Source organism: Orbicella franksi, chromosome 11, assembly GCF_964199315.1.
Source record: "Orbicella franksi chromosome 11, jaOrbFran1.1, whole genome shotgun sequence".
Classification (NCBI taxonomy): Eukaryota; Metazoa; Cnidaria; class Anthozoa; order Scleractinia; family Merulinidae; genus Orbicella; species Orbicella franksi.
Window position 1 is genome coordinate 6,951,269 of NC_138155.1, and position 21,232 is coordinate 6,972,500.

Genomic DNA, 21,232 nt, shown 5'->3' on the forward strand with positions numbered 1-21,232 from the left:
TCACACCTGTTAAAACGTCACTGTTGTGTAATTTGTCCTAAAAAAGCAATACATGGAATATTATGCCTGCCTTTGGCACTCACCAAATACCGTTACATGATGTACAATGTACAGCATATCAACATTCACAATTCTTTTTACTTTCATTGTAACTTTTTTGTGTCATTTTCCCTCACTTAAAGACAGGACTTCCACATTAGGTGATAAATTGCCTCTGGAATCTCTATGAAATCACAGGGAGTGATATCAATTAAATCGTGACTAATTTTTAGCAAAGGAGGCGTTCAAATGTCAGATTTTAATGTTAAGTTTATAACTTTACATTATTCTTCGTATATATACAACCTCTCAATTATTGCAACTGTAGACAGAAGGTGTGCTGGAGGAAGAGATGTTCTAAGCTTTCTGAACTTTTCCCTCTTACCTGTAATAGGATGAATATTATCAACTACCATTTGCAACTAACACCAACATCAGGTTATGTATACACATGTATAATTTGTCTTCTGTAATCATAAAAAAAAATAAAAATAAAAATAAAAAAATAAAACCCTCCATAAAGTTCATACTCAACAAAACCTCTACATGTAGCGCTGTTAGTGGAAATCAATTTAAGTGAAACTGTTGAAACAGCTCTGTCAAAATTGTTTCTAGCAGTTAAGGGAGGATAACAGAATATACATGTAGTACACAGCAAAGGCTAGAGATACACAAGTGCCAGTTATTAGTTAGGATTTGGTGACCTTCTGTGCTAGGTATGGTGAAAAATAATGGACTTTCAAAAATGAAGGTTCCTGCGACATTTTGACAGCGCTGAGAGGAATGAATATATAAAGTTACAAAAGAAGAAGTTCTTGCCCTGTCCAGTTCTCTGTCATAAAAATATCATTTACATACATTTATTATATATGGTTTGTGTTTAAAGCCGAGATAATGCACACTCTAATTGGCTAATTCTAGTGCATTATTTACATTTGCATAGTATACGTCGGTAGAATCATAAAACAACACGTGCGACTAAAATTTAAAAAAAAAATAGAAAGAAATGCCTAATTCATAATAATTAAAAAACACTAGAATGAATCTAATTCTTTACTTGAAAATTATTCTCCCGTAATGCCCATGGGCCAATTACGGGCATGCTAAAAGGTCCTAACACAAAGTAAAAGGAAATTAAGAATTCTATTGCTTTTTTCCTGAAAATTGTAGCGACTGAAAACAATGATTGAACACTCTGAGAGCGCATTCTTTTACCCTGACGAGATAAAATTTAAGGAGAACGGAGAATTCACAAAGTTATATCACAAACGAATTTGTACCGGACAGGACAAAGGAAACAGCCAGGAAAAACCTGAAACTTTCTTCGACGAGCAAAAAAGTATGCATGCATGCACAACAAAGAAAACAGTCAGTGACGTTCGGTTAATACGTTCGTTAATTAAAAAAAAAAAAACATAGTGTGAAGAAGAGAGCAGAGAGAGAGAGAGAGTGAAGAGAGGAGAGTGCTCTCATCAACTAAATTGTGTATATATGTGTATGAAACTTATTTTTATTACCGAGAAATGGTCAGGGCGAGAACTTGTACGCCCTAATTTTTTTGGTAAATATGTAAATGTCATTTACACTGTTCATTACCGAGTAAATCTCTTCGCACTTTTTTAATTAGCACTATCTCACTTTTTAAGAACATCTCCATATTAAGTGTAAATACCACATTGGGGAATAACCTCTAATTAAGAAAATAGGGACCATGTACCCCCAACCAAAAGCAGTGGCAGTAATAAAATGAACTAGACGCCTTGCTGCGTGTACTCAGGCAGTCGTTATACTGAGAAGCATTAGCTACATTGCAATTGAGCTAAATGTTCTGCATTTGAACATAGTTAGTAGATTTGAAGTCGCACGAAATTCAATCGAATCGATGTGCTCGAGCTATTCTGCCTTTGATTGCATTTCTTGGAATCGATTAATAGCTTATTACTTGCTTGCAGGCCTTTAGGGTGTGAAATGAGTAAAGATCTTTATATAAGCCTATAAACGTTTCAGTCTATTTTCCTTAGCCTTTGTCGTTGTCGTTGTTATTGTTGTTTTTTTAACGTGGCGGCTCCATATTGGGCTCTATAAATTTGTGCAAAATATTTCGACGAATATCTGAGGTTTCGGAAAACGCGCAGACTTAAAAATTAGAGAAGTGTCATCTTTATTAATCTCCTACAACATCCCAATTTCTTGACTTCATCCCTGTTATTTGGTTTTCGAATAATTTTTTTTTATTGCGTCAGGATTGCGTGACAGTGCAAGCCAAGAATTGCTTTGCTGGGGTCAACATACACTAGTTTCTTTCAGCTTTCAGTATCACCTTGTGACCTGTGAATTGTTTTTGCTGCTGCAGGACGCAATGGAAACTGTTTTCTAACAACTCGTGCTGTTTTGTTTCTACCTGCTGCAAACTGTGTAGTTACAAGGTTTATTGGGGTCCATGTGTGTTCAATTCCTTGCAACGCCTTTTTTCATTCCTTGTTTTCTGACCTACATCTGAGTGGTCAAATTGTATCCCTACAATACCAGATGGTTTGGTTTGTTGATGTAACTGAACTAGTTTAATAACATTTCCAGCACCATTTGTCATTTAAATGACATGAAAGAAGGTGAAGGCATCACATTTGACCAATTGCTGATTAATCTGAATGTCACAGAACAAAATTACCACCTTGCTATTCAATCAAGTCCCAATTCTCCCACCATATTTTTGAAAAGAAATCCAAATGAACCAAGGGTGAAAAATTATAATAGTGCTGGTCTAAAGGCATGGAGGGCAAATATGGATATACAATTTGTGCTAGATGTTTACACTTGTGCGGCGTACATTGTGTCATATATTTCAAAATCCCAAAAAGGAATGAGTCAGCTCTTACGAAGAACATGTGGCGAAACCAGAACAGGAAATTCCAGTATAAAGCAACAAGTAAGATACGTTGGCAAACAATTTGTAAATAGTGTTGAAATAAGTGCCCAGGAAGCAGTGTACATAGTTCTTCAGCTACCAATGAGAAAAAGTTCCAGACAGTTATTTTTATTAACACTACACCTCCTGACGAAAGAGTTTAACTCTTGCAACCAATAACTGAAATAGAATAAATGGATTTTTTTTGTTTTCTTTCTTTTTTTTTTTTTTTTGTGAAAATACATTCTTTATTGATACACATAAACCTATATACAGTACAATGCAATAAACTACAATTTTCACAGTTGCAAAATTAATACGTTTATAAACTATAGTAAATAAAAATAAAGAGAGATTTAATAATAATCATAATGAGTTAACCAGAGTAGACCAAAGCTGGAGCATCATTGCATTTAAATTTTAATCTATATTTTCTAGCCTGTACTTATAGGAGATTTTGCTGACAAAATCTGTGATGAGAAGAGAATTATTGTGTAACTTATTTGTATAGATAAAATAGCGAGCAAAAAGTATGGTGTAGTTAAATTTTTTCAGTAGTTCTTTATTGGCAGGATTGGAAAAAATCCCAAATAAATATTCTTGATTTTACGGTTTGAACGACGAGTTATTACCGTTGTTGAACTATTGCACCACTTTTGACAAGAAATCTTTAGTAAAATGACCGTCTGAAAAGGTATGGTCTATCGAATCTTGTTCTCCACAATAAAGGCATTCACTGTCGTCTTTGATACCAAATCTACAGAGCTCTTTTTTGGTTACAACGATTTGGTGGAGAAATTTAAAGTGAAATTCCCTCAGCTTATTTTCTCTGGAAACCTGTTTAATTGATATAAATTTTTCCCCCATTGTTTTGCACATATTGGCATAGATTTACTCCAATTAGTTGGTCCAGTATGTGGACCATTATTAACTTGCTTGTTCAATAACGAGTAGAAATCCTTTACCTTCGCACTTTCAAAGTTTACCTTCGTTGAACTATGAAGATCGAAAATTGAGTGGTTTTGTAGAAAGATGCTCTTGGAGAACGGATCCAAGTTATTGTTCTTTGTCTTGGCCAGTAAGCTGTCCGGATTAGCACTTCTAACTTAATAGTAATTCAAGAAGTTTGTTTTGCATTCATATTTCGCTTTAAAGGTTTGGTATGAGAGTAGCTGACCTTGTTCATCTAACAGGTCACTTATCAAAATAATCCCTTTTGAAAACCACTCTTGGATGAAAAAAGGCTTGCCGTCTATTAACATTTCCCGGTTATTAAATAAAACTGTTTGGCCCAGATTATAATTATACAGAGTTTTAAGATCATCCAAGAAGGAGAGCATGTCCTTATAAAAGGTAGGTAATTTCGAATTAAGGAAAATCACATCATAATAACAGCGCAGTAGAAAGTTTAAGCCACCCAGCCTTCTAAGGAAAAAATCGGGTACTGAATTCCAATTCGAGTTTGCATGTTTCAGCAGACGAGGTATCGATGCCAAACGCATGGCCTTTAACATTAGACCTTCATCGGTCATACGAATACCATCTTTATCGCAATCTTGGCAAAGGCCTTCCCTTTTAATTGTCCTTTTTCTTGTTCCAAAGGAAACTAAAGAGTTTCCTTTTAACAGTTGTGATAGTATCTTTTGGCACATTGGTGTTAGAGGCTGAATACAGAATTTGTGACAATCCTAAAGATTTAATAATCAAAACTTTCCCAAATAAGGTGAAGCTCCTTGAGCTCCACATATCGAGGTAAGTTTGGAGTTTTTTTTTAATTTTTAAGTTGAAATTGTAGTGATCGTTGTTTTTGTCGTCGCAAGAGAATTATATTCCCAGAATTTTAACAGGATCGCGTGGCCATGAAAATTGCAACGGTGTCGTTCTGTTATTGCGCCATTCACCCAACCAAAGTACCTTGGTCTTTTTGACACTGAGTTTTAAACCAGAAACAGGCCCAAAGTCGTTAACTAAACAGAGGGCATTGTCAACAGAGGTAATATCTTCGCAAAAGAGGTTAGTATCATCTGCAAATTGGCTCACTTTAACTTCATTTCCATAGATATTTATTCCTTTAACCAGCTTACTCTGGCGGATTTTATTGGACAGTATTTCCGCACCCAAAATAAAAAGATATGGTGACAGGGGGCAGCCTTGTCTGACACCCCTTGTTGGCTTAAACCAATTCGTCGCAGACCCGTTGTTAAGAACTGCACTTTCAACATCACTGTAAAAGATGCTAGACCACCGCTTTACGCTTTCCCCGAAATTAAAAAGATTTAACACGCTTTTAATGAATGGCCATTCCAAAGTGTCAAATGCTTTTCTGAAGTCAAGAGAAACCATGACACCCGTTAAATTCGCATTCTAAGTGTATTCGAGAACATCACTGATGAGTCTTAAATTCTCAGTTATATATCGCTCTTTCATGAAGCCTGTCTGATCCGGGTGTTCAAGTTTTGGAAGAATTATCTCAATGCGTCTACATGAAGCTATGGCTTTCGATGCAATTGTATAATCTGTATTTAACAGTGCTATTGGTCTCCAATTCTGAAGGTCTAACAGATCCGAATCAACCTTGGGAATAAGAGTAATTATTCCACGGCGTTGTGAGATAGACAATTTCCCAACTTCATAAGCCGCGTTAACGTTTAGGCTTTCCAATAGATAACTCCCTACTGAATCGAAATATTATTTATAAAATTCTACAGTGAAGCCATCCTCACGTGGCGATTTGTTTTCCTGAAATAATTGTAGTACTCTTTTGCATTTATTGTGTTAGAGGGCCTTCTATTTCTTTTCTGTCTTCATCCGAGAGTTTTGGAAAGATTAGATTTCTGATAAAGAGGTCAAATTGTTTTTTGTGACGTGGATATTTCAGAGGAGTGCAGGTCCTAATAAAATTCCTGGATGGCTTTCAAGATTTCCTTTTCTTCTCTTATCTCTACTCCGCCCTGTTTTCTGAGTTCGTTGATGGTATTTCTGTTGAAGTTTCTTTTTTCCAAGTTGAAAAAGTATTTAGTGGGTTTTTCCCCTTTTTCTATCCACTTACATTTAGATCGAAACATTGCAACCTTTTCTTTGCGATCATATATTGAATGAAGTTCTGATCTAAAGCTTCGTATTTATTTAAAGTGATATTAATATTCAGCAGGTTATTACTGTTACAAATTAAATTGTCGAGGTGATCAAGTCGCCTGGAAATTTCAGTCTCCCTTTTGGAAAGTGCTTTTGATTTTTGTTTTGCAAATGAAATAGACTTCTCTCTTATTTCCATTTTCATTAATTCCCAGAATAGCTGTTTGTCTTGAACGAAGGAATACTTCTCGCGTATTTGAGGTATGAGTTCGCGAATATGTGCTATATAGACTTCATCAAGCAAGGTATAGTTAAATTTCCAGAAATCAGGGCCCCTTGGGATTGTCTCGGGCAAAGATAGATAAAAATAGGTTGCTTTATGATCAGGTGCAATCGACACGGTAATTCCAACTTTGCTTACAGACTTTACCAAAGATTTTGCCACGAGAAAATAGTCCATCCTCGACTTAAGCTGTAAGGATTTAGATTCGTATGAAAAAAGGTGTAAATTCGGATGGCGGGCTCTGTAAATGTCGATTTAATCAAAGGTTTCCATGGTGGTTAGTAGCAAAATTATAAACGGTGTAGGTTTCCAAAATGCTCCGCCCTTTTTGTCCTTTTTTGTTAGCGTACAGTTCCAATGGCATCCGATGATAATATTTGTCATTTCGGACTTGTCTATGATGCAATTGTTCAATTCCTGGATGAACTCTAGTTGTTCTGATTGGTTGCTAGGTGCGTAGATATTGCATAATGAAGTTTTCACGCCATTAAAATGCGTGGTGATTAAAACAATTCTCACTGTATTGTTACTAAAGAAGTATTCCACATTATTGTTTATGGTTGGACCTAATAAGATGCAAACACCCTTGCTATGGTGTGTCCCATGAGAAAAAAGAATCTTACTTCCCCATTCACTTTGCCAAATTGATTCATCATTTGCATCTGAATACGTCTCTTGGAGAAAATAGAAATTGGCTTTCTGATCTTTCAGATAAGTAAACATGCTCCTTTTTTTTTTGGTCTGATATCTTATACCTCTAACATATAATTTTACATTGGATTGCATTGCACACGTACAGGCTTCCTAAGCTAACAAAAATTAATAATCAATACGCAAAAAGAAGCTAAACCCCCCGACAACAACAACAACAACAACAACAACAACAATAATAATAATAATAATAATAATAACCAAAAAGAAAATAGCAACACACACACACCACACAAAAACAAAAAAGAAAAACCTTTAAGAGGTTGTTTAACCTTCGCCCATGTCCATTTGAAACCTTCCCTCATGTTAAGACACAGAATAAATAAGACGAGACAATTTTCGACATATCCTGACATATCCTACCGTAACCGTTCAAACGATCTAGAGGTTATTTAAATCATGTTCAGAATAAATTCGAATAGGTCTTCCCTCGGGGGATGTCTTCACAAACACTTTACCGTCGATGGTCCACACTCCTAGCAGCGATAACTCTTCTTTCCTAGCATTAGCTTTTCCCACCAACTCTCTGCGGAATGCCGTCAGGTTTTCATTGATGAAAATCTTGCTGGCTTGAACTCGATCTGCTGCTGTAGCATCCGGAAATATATCGGCAAACTGTACATTTCTCAGTCGAACTCTTTGTTTATAAAGAGAAGATTTCACTTTATTGTCTACATTCAGTTTTAATAACTTTTTTAATAATTTTTAATTTTTTATTATTTTATTAACATTTTTTACACGGCCCCATAAGCTATATTAGCTTTAAAACCCACCGTGTTTAAATAAAAGATGTTGTTGCTGTTGTTGCTGTTGTTGTTGTTGTTGTTGACAAACGAAACGTACAATAATGAGAATTATACTAGGGCCGCGAAGCGGCCTGAAGTTATAATTCAAATTATATGAACAGATGAAGTGAAAAATATATGACACAACAAATGGTAAGAATTTCCCAGTTAGTGCTTCAAACCACTTTTTAACGCCATCAGAAGGGCGAACCCACCTAAAGAAACAATAAAAGGGGCCAGGAGCCCATTACCCGGAGCTTCCATACCAATTGCACTCTTTAGTCAACCCTGTCCCGTATCTTTTTATGTTTAGAACAAAGATATCTGCGGGGGTTCTTTAATTTCCCGCGAAAGCACGATGTCGTTCGCATAAGACCCTAAAAAAAATGGCGGCCAAAGGCGAAGGCTGACCTCTATTCCTTCTCCCATTTTCCTTTCTATTTCGATCCTTTTCCGACTTTACAACCGAGGAAACTGGAGCCAACTAGACGTTAATAAAGTAATAGACAACTTGAAGATGGCATTCATACATATTGAATTGAATTGAAACGCCTCATATTTTCGCAGTTTGGGTTTTAACCTGGTGGATTCTTGTGCTTTTGTTGGTGGTTTATCATTCTCGTTGCTATGTAACTTCTTGTAAAAATGAAGCGTTCTATAGTGAATTCGAACCTTGCCGAAGGCAAAGGCCCGACAAAAGCAAGGAAATCTTTGGATCTTGGTCGTGAAGATCGAGGCGATTGCCACGTTGATAGCGCGAGCGGTCTTGGCAGTGAAAAAGATCATGAAAAGGGAAATTTGAAAGATATTCTGCCAAGAAAGCTTCAGGAGAAGCAGCAGAATAAAGCCGAAAAATCTGGAGAATTGGATCCGCTGAAAAGTTGGCACAAGGAACTTGCAGCTGCCGGTTTCAGTGTGGAGATTTTACATCTCACTTCCGAGCATTGTCCACTCGAAGACTCCGAGCCAGCTACTCAGTTTCCCGATCGTGTACTCGTGTTGTATCCTTCGGATAAACAAACCTACGATCTCCAAACAGGTCCGTTTCATCCTGTTCGCTTAGTGGTCCATGTTAATGGTGACTGGAGTTTACAATGTCCAATCTACGAACATATTGTTATTAACAAAGGGCAACTAACAACACTCAGAACGTGCTCACTAATCGAACTCGCTAAGGACGTTCTTTGCGGCGATCGCACTTTGTGCCCTAGGATGCTGGAAGATTTCAAGAACCTTGGATATAAGCCAGAAAATATTCGAGTAATGTCTGGACCCGTAAGAAGTATTCATGCAAAATCATGCAAGATTTGGCATTCTCCCTCTTCTCGCCAAAACTTCTCGAGCTCTTCAAGGTCGAATGCATCGGACCCACGGTGGAAACGTTAGGTGGTACGTTAGGAAAAAAGTAAAGGCCAAGAAAAACGTGGATGAAGCCACAAAGGTTAAGCGCCAAGCGCCAAGCGCCAAGCGCCAAGCAGCCATTTTCCATGGAAATTTCTTTCTCCTGGCAGTAAAATCAAACGTGCGAGAAACTCCCGCCAACAGCGATCAAGGCTGAATAAACAAGTATTAAGGTTTTACAAACGTACTAAGATTGAGCTGCCCGGGCAGCAGTCAAAAGAACTTTGTCAGCTGATTGAGGCAATTGAAAATTCAGAGACAGGAAAGAGAGAACTTAATAAGATTACTGCTGATGGGAATAAACATGAAGGCAAAGGGGGTCTGAAAGCAGGAGACTGTATCAATGAAGTGTGGAAAAAGGACCGAGAGAGTTTTTTCAATGACCAACGGAACAATGGTATGCGTGAATTAAATTGTATATATGTATATATACTTTCTAATAATATACTAAACCTACCTGTAAACAAGGTACTTGTCAGGAGTCCATTGATGGATTCGTGTACTTGTTGTTTAAACCCTACCATACTGTATTTCCTGGAATATTACAGGGCAATTATTTATTTTTAGCCGCACCAAAAAAGTCCGGAGAGAGCAGAAAGTTGGGAATGAATCAAATCCAGGGGTCACTCATGGGAATGCTTGATTATTACATGCGGAACACAAATTCCACTCAAGATTCATCCCCAGTAACATAATTATTATGTGATAAGTAAATACATTCACATTCATGTGGGTTTTTTTTCTTTTACAGAAACTGGGAAAAAAGGAAACAGATGGTCACTGGCCACAATCAGGGTTGGTAAGTGATCATAACATCATAATTACTATTGACTATGTTTATCCAAGTCAGGACCAAGAGTATGCTCTGACTGGCTCCCTACATGTAATAAAGGCTGTCAGGTCCTAAAAACATTGTGTTCTCAGCTTATAGCCTGAATGGCTATCAGCTGTGTACACCTTATGAGCTACATGTATTTTGCCCATGTCCCTTTTTTATGACTAGGCAGTTACTCTTGTGTTGATGTAACCTCGAGTTCACTCCAAATGAAAATCAGTTGGTGATTTTACCTGTTATAAGAAGATTTTTTCTAAACATTTTAAGTGCAAACATGTCATTTTCAGCTCTTGCTATATATAACCGGAGTCCTTCAGCTTATGAGGCACTGCGTGACCTCAGCATACTTCAGCTTCCATGTACGAAAGTACTAAAGAAAGTTTTAAAGGATGGTGCTGAGAAACCTGGAATTGATCTTCATTATTTTCAAAGCCAGCAAGGAAAGTTTCAGGCTTACCAAAGACTGAGGGAAAGTGAAGGGCATCCCCAGCCTCTTGGAATTGGAGTTATGATGTGGGATGAAGTGAAGGTAAAGGACTTTGATTTATGGTACCAAACAACATCTTATAACATAAAAATAATAATGGAGATGTTTGAGTGCAATTTAATCCTTTTTCCCTTAATGTTTCTAGTTGATTCCATCTAAATATTTACAAATAAAATTGTTATCAAGTTCAGAAGTACCTACAGTACCAAAAAGATTTGCAAACATAATGATAATATAAATTGCCCTACCATATAAAAGGGTATGTAAGTACACCATAATAGAGAACTTTTGTTCAGCTTTTTTCTACATTGCCTGGAACTGCTTACTATAAATAATTTCCAAATTTCTTATTTTAGGTTCAGATGAAGGTAGCATGGAATCTGAAAGGTGGTGGCATTTCTGGCTTTACCATGGCACCAGATGAGTTACCCATCTTGCATGATGTCTACACATCAGCTATCCAGAGTGGGTGCCAAAAGGCCAGTTATATTGTGCAGTTTCTTTGGAGGGACCTGACCTCAGGATATGACTTGATTGGCCCTTACTTCCCTGTCCCCAGTTCCATGGATTCTAACATCCTACAGGAGTTCTTTATGCTATGCCTAAAGGCATTTACTGCATTTGGCTTTAGAGTGGCCATTGTGCTCTGTGATGGCGCATCTTCAAATTTGACACTTTTGAAAATTCTATGTGGGTGTCCTAGGGCAACACTTCCCATAGATGATCACTCAGAAACCTTGAGAGGACGCTATTTTGTCAACATGTCTTTCACTAATCCAGAGGATCCTTTTGGAAGTCCAATATTTGCCATGATTTGCCCAAGCCATCAGGTATCTACCTTTTTCTTGTGAAAACAAGCATGGAAGGATTGTGTGTTACATGCCTTAATTTTGAGATACTACAGTTACTTACATGAACACTTCCTTGTATTTTATTGTCTCTTTTGAATTGACAATCCTGTACTTAATTAGAAATAAACACCTGGTCCCAGTTGTTCAACGAGTGGGTAACTTGGTAGGTATGTTGCTATCCAGCAGAGTACATTTTATCCACTTGATTGCGATATATTCAGTGGATAGAGTTATACACTCTTTGTTCAGCCAAGGCCTGGTTATGTTATGATATGAAGAAAGCTTAAAGTCATACTTCAAACATATTCATAGTGATATACACAGCAAGCTATGTGACACTAAAAGCATTTAAGTACTTAAGTACTCCTTACAAGGCACTGAGCTATAATAGCTTGAATGTCAAACCCACAAAGTTATGTATCCTGTGCTAAAATGAAGTTGATTGATAAATATCTTTGTTTAATTATCGGAGAGGCTCAATCTTAATATGACTAATAAATTAAATTGGTCAGTGAGGACAATGATAAAAAATCAGGGCTATTGTTGTATGACTGATCACTACTGGACTCTCCCTGTCAGTGGTTTTGTCTTAGGGCTTCCATGCACTGTGTAGAAGGTCTTGGTCTCAAGAGCAGTACCATGCTCATGACATGTTATTCAACTTCATTTAGTGATGATATGGTTTGTTGTTTACCAGAACTAATACATTGTGTTGTATGGGATTGTATTGTAATTAATTTTCCTTTAGCTGCAATTGCTTTAACTATCTCTAATACACCAGTTATCTTTTTTCAAGTTAAAGAACATGATAGCTGCCTTGTACAGCTCAAGACTCTCTGGTTCAAAAAGGCTTACTCTAGATGCTGTCCAGTTTGGATGGGAAACAATTGAGAAGGTTTACAACTAAGAAATGGAGAGAGCTGACATGAGTAGAAGTAGAAAAGTCCCTGGACTGAGGTACGCTTTTGTCTACAGAGATAATTGGACTCGTCTTAATGTGAGACCAGCCAAGATCATGCAGGTGATTAAATTTGTTTGTACTTTTCTTCCTAAAGATAAAAGTGACATCAGATAATGAAATATTATTTAAATCTCTATGACACCCTGTTTCTGTCTTCTTCTACTGAAATACCTTTCTTTGTAGAATAAACCATCAATATGTATGGTATAAATAAATATTGTTGTTGTTTATATCACTGTTATCCCCCCAGCTTTCCACGAAACAAAGGCCTTGAACAAAAATACAGGCCCTACTGCTAATGCTTTTTTTTTATGTTATTACTTTTAAATATGTAGCAACGTTACATGGTTGCAGCTGTTCAAGACCTTGTAATAGAGCCTAATCAGAATTGTGCTGCTCCTGTTGCAAGTTTCCTGGAGGCATGCAATCTCATTTTTGAAAATGGTCCCTTGAGCAGACGCAGAATTAACAGTTTGCAGAGCCCTGTTATTAAAAATAGACAGAAAGGAATGGAATTTTTTGAGAAATGGTGCCACAGCCATGAAGAAACAGGTATTTTAAGATTATACATCTCTGAGTTGGTTAAGACTTTCAGAAGTTTTTTTTTATAGTTTAGTTGGCGCTGTAGCAAACTTTTACACAAGAGCCTTGCATGCATGTATGTATGCTATCTGTTTATCAATGAATAAAATCTACATGTATGTAATCAACAGGATCATCATAAGAGTTAAGTGTCACTATGGGATGGGATTTTTAGGGCAGGACTGGTGATGGAAAAGGGGTACAAAGAACTTTCCCATTTTCAATACAATGTAATCAAACCTCAAAGGGAGCTCATTTCAATTAAAAATAACAAAATAGCCTGAAAATGTCCTGTTCAATTGTATTCTAATTATTATTCAAAGCCTCAGTGTAATAGTAATGATTATTTTATACTAAATGCAGATTTTGTTTGCAGTATACTCAGACAACACCAAGAAATCCAGACAAAAAAAGTTCCTTTCATGGCAGGTTAGTTGGTCTGAAATAAAAGATTGATTGATATGTTGCTGGCCAAAAAAATAGTGTGTGATGACTAAGCCATTTTTGAGATCTCAAAAGGAAGAGTTGCTGCCACCGTTGTGATGTGACACTTGAACGAAATAAATATGCATCAAATGTAATCTGCAACCATAGACAATTATCTTCTTTTGAATAACTAAGAGGCAGTAGTCATGCCAGGTTAATGTAACCTTAGAAAGTGAATGCACCGTACCCAGCTATGTGCATGCTTTGGATTAGAATGTAAAGTTAGAGCCATTTAACATTGTAATGTCTTGAAATATTAGTTCAAGACTTAAGGCTTGCTGAGCAGTACCTTTTCATGGTTCTGTTTCTTTAGATGTTTTTTTAAATGACTTTCTAGAAATTTTGTGCCTTGAGCTTGGGAAGCCTTACATATGGAGGACACAAGTAAAAACAATAATTTTAACTTGTTTTTTTGCCATTTTTTTGTAAACTTGGGATCTTCGTGTTGTCGTAAATGGATTTCTATCTTTTTGCCAATGGATCTTCACTAGTGTCTCACCAGATGGGAGATATTTTATCAGCCCACTGCGAATAAATGGAAGTGCTTTAGAATCTATTTTCAGTGTTTTAAAGCACACCAGTGGAGGAAATTTATCTGCAATTGCCTACTCACCTGCATTGGGCAGGTTGATTAACAGGAAAAGTTTATCTTTAAATAAGTATTCAGAAGAGGGCTACAGGAACATAACCTTAAACATAGATGGAATTTCTACTGAAAACCAGATTTGTATCAAGTGTACTAAAGTTTCTAGTTCTCTGTGTCAATTTATCTTTCCAACTACCATTGCACAGTCCACGATAGGAGGGCGAAAAGGCAGCAATGCCTGTACAATCATTGCTGTTAGATTTGGGGCCTATTGTGTGCAATATAATTTGGATGTTTCCTTACTTTGGAAACAGTTACCTCAGTTGTGGGCATTGTCATTTATCAGTGCAATATGTGATGGCAATGTCATGTATGATGAGGTCTATAGTGACACAGCTGTTTATTTAGATGTTGAAGATGTCGTTCAGTCAGTGGGCACAGAATGTAATGTAGAGTCAGTAAGTGCAATTTTTGGTTTTACAGATGCTAATGATTTTGCTGATCTAGCAGCACATTTCAGCAATGTTCAGCAGCCATCATACGGGGTTCTTATTGGCTGTGGTAAGTCTGTGGGAATTTTAGTGCAAACTAATGGCCTTTGTGCACTGATTGACCGTCACATTCACACCAGCAGTGGTGCCATCATTTTGATGGCAGATTCTCCCAGCAGTCTTATTACTGCATACTTGAGAATTTTGCTTGAGCAAAATTTAGCTCTGAATCTTTGTACTTTTACATGGGTTATGTATGGAAATGCATCGGGCTAGGAATATATTTTATTTAATAATTATGCGAGTTGATATGATTGATTGCTGCTCCTAGTAAGTGTCATTTATTACAATAGATATTTTAATACTAGGCTATATTGGGTTGAGGCAAAAGTATTAACCATTATTTTGTCATTCTATAATTGAAGCTCTCTGTAAAGCTAAATACTTAACTTAAATAACAGTAACTACTACACAAAATGAAGAAATAAAGCTACAATATTTTACTGTGCAAAGGACTTTACATCCTCTGATTTGGACTGTCTCAGATTGTGTCCAAACGAATAAGAACCCTTTTATTTCCAACAGTAATATTAATCAAGAAGAGTGAAAAGTAAAAACCAAATTGGCTTAGGGATATGAACATTCACTTAATTGATCAACTTCTTATTAACATATCCTGCATGGTTTGCACTTGGAAATGAGAGGGTATAAAACTTGAACAAATACATTATGCTTACTACTTCCGTTTTGTATCCAAAGCGTAGGCTTTTAAACGAGGTCGCAGCATTTCATCAGCGTCCACCACTTTACCTTGATCTTTTAATTCTCTCTCTATTCTGGCGTTCATGAATTCATTTATACGAGTGTTAGCAAGTTTTGAGACTAAGGCTTGAAAAAGACCATCAACAATTTCTATGTCAGAATCATTTTTAAAGGTCACAAGTGATGCAACAAGCAGCCGAAAGTCCAATTCCAGATTTTCGTTGTTCAACACTGTGTTCTGACACATAGTTAGAAACTTCGATGGATATTTTCGTAGGTTGGAGTCAGTCGCAAATTCCCAAACTTCGTTGTCAACAGACCTCAAAAATGGAATCAGTTCAGCTCGTGGAAAGATCAGATTGCCTTCGTCGAGGTTTTTCAGACTAGATGTAGTGTCTGATTTGTCATTCATCGATAGTTCCTGCAGAATTGTTAATTCCTTTTCCATAATCGGCTTTCTTTGACTTGACAATTCACCGCGTCCTTTCTTCCCTGCCAAAGTCCCCTTCCTCAGCTTTATCATCCGGTGAAGAGCTGCTCCACAATAACGATACAAAGTATCGTCAGATTCTTCTCTCAACTCGTGTCTCGCGTGATGTGCGGCTTCGCCCATGGTCTCGGCTGAGGTTTCTGCCCTTTTAAGGCGCACGTGCTCGTGGATGATGGTGTAAACAGATTCATGAAGGATGCTAACAACACAATGAACAGACTCTGGACTGAAGCTTTCTTTTGACTCCTTCAATAACCCGTCCAAAATCATACGCTCCTGCGTGATCTTGCCAGGGTGGAAATTAGACAAAAACTTCATCCATGCCACGGAAAACGCCGCTTTTCTGCAGCTTTTCGGGGAACTCTCAAACGATTCCTTTGCTAATGTCGAAAATTTTCGGCAAAACCCAGCAACCAAGAGTTCAAATTGTTGTTTCTGAGAAACACCTAAAACATGCTCGGCGAAAGATTTCCGATCGCTCTGACAGCTGATCCTTGAATCTTCCACCAACGTCAGTCGTATTCGTTTTTCAACATTGTTTGCTTGTTCGACGCTAAAAATCCAAGCAGAAAGTTCTTCCATTTCTTTTCTATCTAACATAGCAGTTTCCCGTTTTCTTCGTTTCTTCGCCTCCGGACGCGTGACTTGTGTGGTTTTCGAACTACTTCTTTTCTTGTTTGACTTTCCTTTTCCCCGGTTAGAAGTCGTCGCAGAATTATCAGCAGTCGCTTCTTCGCTACTGCTTTCGTAAGACGTGCTGTATTCTGGGGAGGTTGCCTCAAAGATATCAGAACTTTCGTCTGATAAACTTTTCGCGCTTTCCGCCATTATTGAAATCGTTTCGTGCGGCCTACATGGGACGTGAACAATAGAGGACCGCAGCTCTCTTATGATTGGCTATTATGTAAACACCCGCGAAACACCCCGTGGGAGGTGCTTCTAAAAATAAAAAGATACGGGACAGGGTTGACTCAGAGGGTCAGTATGGAAGATGGAAGCTCCGGGTAATGGGCTCCTGAAGGGGCCTGGGCATACCCACAAGGCCCTGGGACCTAGATCTCCTGGTCCCGTGATGCTTCGGTGGCTTTTTGACGCCATGGAATAGACAGGCAAAAGAGAGACTCCATAGAAGGGAGGGAAGAAGGGTGGGAAGCTCATATATTTCTCACTTCATCTGTTCATATAATTTGAATTATAACTTCAGGCCGCTTTGCGGCCCTAGTATAATTTTCATTATATTTCACAGACTCCGTTCGAAATATATTAGACAACAAATAGTAGTTTTTAACGCTGCTACTAAGAGCAATAAAACAGCCATGGTTCCACATAACAAAACATTTAAATTAAATACATATTATATATATAAATCAAAACTCAACAGGAGAATAGCTGAGTTTACAAGTAGATCTGCTTTGAGGGTAAGAACCCAGTAGCAAAGTCTAAAGAAAACAAGGGTTTATAGTAAAATGTTCTGAAAATTGAAGCAGAAGACCAGTCGGTCATTGGCATGATAGTCGACAGCGGGACAAATGCATTGACAGCTGCTGTCGTAGATGCACCACGCACAGAGTGAGCCTTTAAAATGTGACTGTCTATTCCTGCTGCACTCATAAAGGTTCGTAGCTAACGCCCCAACGATGTAGAAGTGACCAGTTTCTGGGGGCGTTTAAATGAAATAAACAACTTATCGGGAAGATAAGACGGGATAACGGGTCGGACGTTCCTGGATGATTTTAGATATTGTCTAAATCTATGGGACAGAGCTTCTTGTCTTGGTCAAAGCGGGCAAAAAAAATGCTTCCGCTGGTTTATCTGCACTGCCAGTTTTTCTAGGTACGGTGAGTTTGAAAAAACACTTCTCCTGGAAGAACGCTGCAATGTCTGAGATCCAAGGAAGCCAAGGCGGAAATCCGTTCAGGACAGGTTAATGCAAACAGGGTGACTAATTCATGGAGATAGTTTTAAGTGATAGGGTGCTGTTTTTCCCCAAAGAAATCATGTATTTAATCATAACATCAGCATTCCAGGTATGGGAATACCTGGGTTTTGGAGGAGGTTTATTGGGAGCTCCTTTAAGGAACCTAGTAACCTAAGGATGCTGACCCATTGAAAAAACCGTCTATCTTTGGATGAGTTGACGAAATAGCAGAACGAGGGACGGTAAGTGATCGGTACGCTAAGCCTTCGTAAAAGAGTTCTTTTAAGAAAATTAGAATGTCTTTTATAGATGACGAAAGATGATCAATTTACCGTCTAGTGATACGACGAGGTGGAGATACGAGTAGCTGCAATGAGTAGATCGGCAACGTTTGTTGGAATGCCCTCAGCTTGGAAACGTTAGTAGAGATGTGAAACACGGCCAAGTGAAGGCGAGGATACATTGCATGAACTCGGTTCAGGTCGGTCGGGTCCGTTAGGAGGGTTGGACCGTTCGGTAGCAACACTGACTGAGATATAGAAGTCTCAGCAGAATCAGCCACCAGGGCTGGGCTTGCCAAACTGGAGCAACGAGAATTAGTTCCGTTTGGTCGATTGTTACCTTCGTCAGGGTTTTGAATATCAGATTGAAGTGGGGTTTGGGGGGAGGGGGGGGGGGCAATAGCCCCGTAGGGGAGCCCCGTTTATCGTAAAGGCTTTGTGTAGATGGCTCCAGGGTCGGGTCTTCAACTGATGTAATCCGTGAGTTGGTTGGTTAGACGACTCGCAAGCAGATCCGTCTGACAATTCAGCAGAAAAGGCTAAATAATTGTTGGGACCAACTTCCACTTGCTCATGTTCTTGAATTCTTTGGACTCCTTGTCCGCTGAGACGTTGTCTCTTCCTGGGATGCGAGAAGCTATCAAAAGGATGTCTCTTTCCTGACACCAATCCCACATCTCTAAGACCAGAGTCATAAGTTGGGGGAACGTGTACCCCCTTTGTTGTTGATGTAAGCGATGGCGGTAGTGTTGTCTAGCCAGAGAGATACGGTTACGTGAGACTTACCTTCGAGAAAGGTTTTTCAGTAAAGCCAAAATAGAAATATGGTCAGAGGTTAACTTTGATGATAAAATCGAAACCGAGCAGCAATTTCTTAAACAACACATATTGCATAATTCGCTAATTAGGATCGAAAAGAGACCGGTCTTCTACAAACATCTTTTCCTGCATGGAATGACTAAGGTAGCCCAGTTAATGACGGACTCGCACAGTTTTCTCCCCCTTGCAGATTTTATCAGCACTTACAATATACGAATACAACCCATTAAGTATTTCGGCCTTATTTCTGCCCTTCGGCACCATTATAGCACTAATTTTCTTGGTAAAGAACCTAGTAGCACAGACACTCCCGATACCTTCTCCGAGACTTTTATTAAGAACGATAAAGCGAACAGAGTTGTATACCAGAAGCTCCTCTCTTTCAAAAGCACCGTTCCTTTTAAAAGCCGAGAGAAATGGAACGACTGCATTAAATCTGATGAGAGATGTTCTGCTGACTGGACTAGCGCCTATTGTCTGGCAGCTAGGTGCACAAAAAGCACAAAACTCGTAAACTCTCAATTCAGATTCCTTCATCGTATTTTACCAACGAACCTTTCCTTAACAAAAATTGATGTAAAGCAGGACCCGAACTGCTCCTTTTGTACCAACCATTCCGAAAACCTGATCCTCCTCTTCTGGAACTGTACAATATTAGCCACCTTTTGGGAAAATTTGACTGAACCACTTAACCAGGTCAAACTAATGACGATAGACTATTCAAAACACAGCGCCATATATCTGGGTCTGAGACCGGACACCTCTAAGTTTTCACTTCAACTAAATTTCTCCTTTCTTCTGGCAAGATATTATATATGGAGCTGCAGGGTCAACAAGAAGATCCCGATTTTAACAACTTTTCCCGTGTCCCTAAAATCGCAGTTTCGCATAGAGTCCAACAACCTCGATGCAGTTTCTAAGAAATGGAATCCTTTACTTCCACTTCTCAACGTCACGGTACCATAAAAGCCATCTATCTACTTTCTGCAAGCGAATCAAGGCCAAAGTGCAATTGAGAGTTAAACATACCACCAACATTTTTAATTTAAATTACTTATCTCGGAAATCTTTCTGCACTACTTATTTCTTAATTGTATCTATGATTAATTATTAATCATTAGTAATTGTTAATAAAATTACTATATCAAGTACGTAGTTATTGGATAATAATTTTTAAAAAAAACTAAAAACCGGGCAGAGGAGTCGCCTTTTCTTTTTCTTTCTTTTTATTTATGTATTGTTACCACTAGTTTTATCGTTTGTTGTTAAACCTGTTTTATGTATTTTAATGTAAGTAATTATGCAGTTTTTTTTTCCTCTACGGTTATTTTGTATGTTATTCTGTATGTGAACAAATAAAAAAAGAAAATAATAATAAATAAATAAAAACAAAGGCCAAAAAAGGACGCCGTTAGCTCTAGATAATCGATGTGTTCGAGATACTCTTTTGTGACCATCCTTTTGCACCCCAACCTTTCTTGGATGCGTCAGTTGTGATCATATCCGGCGGAGGAAGGTGCACGGGATTGCCGTTTGCATTGAAGGTGTGTTTCAACCACTGAGCAGGTTCTACTTTGGCACTCGGTTACAGGGCAATCAAAGCGTCGTAAGACTCCTGGTTCATTTGTAGGCCTCTTATCAGATTTGACTGCAAGTGACGAAAGTGTAGTGGAGCTCGCCAAATGGCTGGTCTCGAGGACTCTAACAGGCCTATTAAACTTGCTAGGTTTCGCAAATTGATACTTTGAGAAACGAGCAGCCGGCGACAACAGTCTAGAATTGTGTTGGCCTTTTCTGCCGGGAGTGATATCATCATGCACATTAACTCGATTTGGAAACCCGGGAATGTTATCACTTGTGTTGGAATCAGTAATGATTTCTTGAGGTTTATTTTAAAACCTGGGGACTGAAGGAGAGTCACTACCAGCTGAGTTTTTTTCACAGCTACCTCCATTATGGCAGCCAAAAGAAGAAAGTCGTCCAGGTAAATAAGGACTCGAATGGCCTTCTTCCTCAGGAATGGGGCAACGGGTTTTAGAACTTTCGTAAAAATTGGGGGTGCTGAACACAGGCCGAATGGAAGAGCTTTGAACTGGTAACATGTTCCCTTCCAAAAGAAGCGAAGGAACTTTCGGGAAGACTCGTGAACAGGCACAGAAAGGTAAGCGTCTTTTAAATCTGTATATATTTGTATTAAATCTCTGGTAAAAGCAACGTCTTTAGGCAACTGAGGTTTTCCATCTGGAAATGCTCGTTTACAATGAACTTGTTCAAAGAACGTATCACCGGACGCAAAGATCCTTTTTAACAGGCGGCTGTTAAAAAAAACTGTCTCTGGTAAAGGGGGTCTTATATATGGTCCCTTTTTGCAATAACTCTTTCACTTCCTGGGATATTAGGAGTGCCTCCTGACCCGATGTTTGGATAAATAGTGGAGACTTTTGAAAAGGAGTTTTGAGGAAACTTATATTGTAACCTGAAATA

The 21,232-nt window shown here is 38.2% G+C and overlaps 1 protein-coding gene and 1 pseudogene across 1 annotated transcript in view; one reads left to right on the forward strand and one right to left on the reverse strand.

Annotated features, from left to right (window-relative positions):
- The window catches only part of LOC145503288 (uncharacterized), a 109,142-nt gene extending 103,968 nt beyond the window's left edge, over nucleotides 1-5,174 (forward strand). The window contains exons 32-33 of the mRNA XM_081482779.1: nucleotides 4,547-4,696; nucleotides 5,024-5,174. Coding sequence (XP_081338905.1) covers nucleotides 4,547-4,696; nucleotides 5,024-5,174 — 301 coding nt within the window. The remainder of the gene's footprint in view (nucleotides 1-4,546; nucleotides 4,697-5,023) is intronic.
- A 12,826-nt stretch (nucleotides 5,175-18,000) lies between these two features.
- LOC145502430 (uncharacterized) lies at nucleotides 18,001-20,535 on the reverse strand (annotated as a pseudogene).
- Nucleotides 20,536-21,232: the final 697 nt, after the last annotated feature.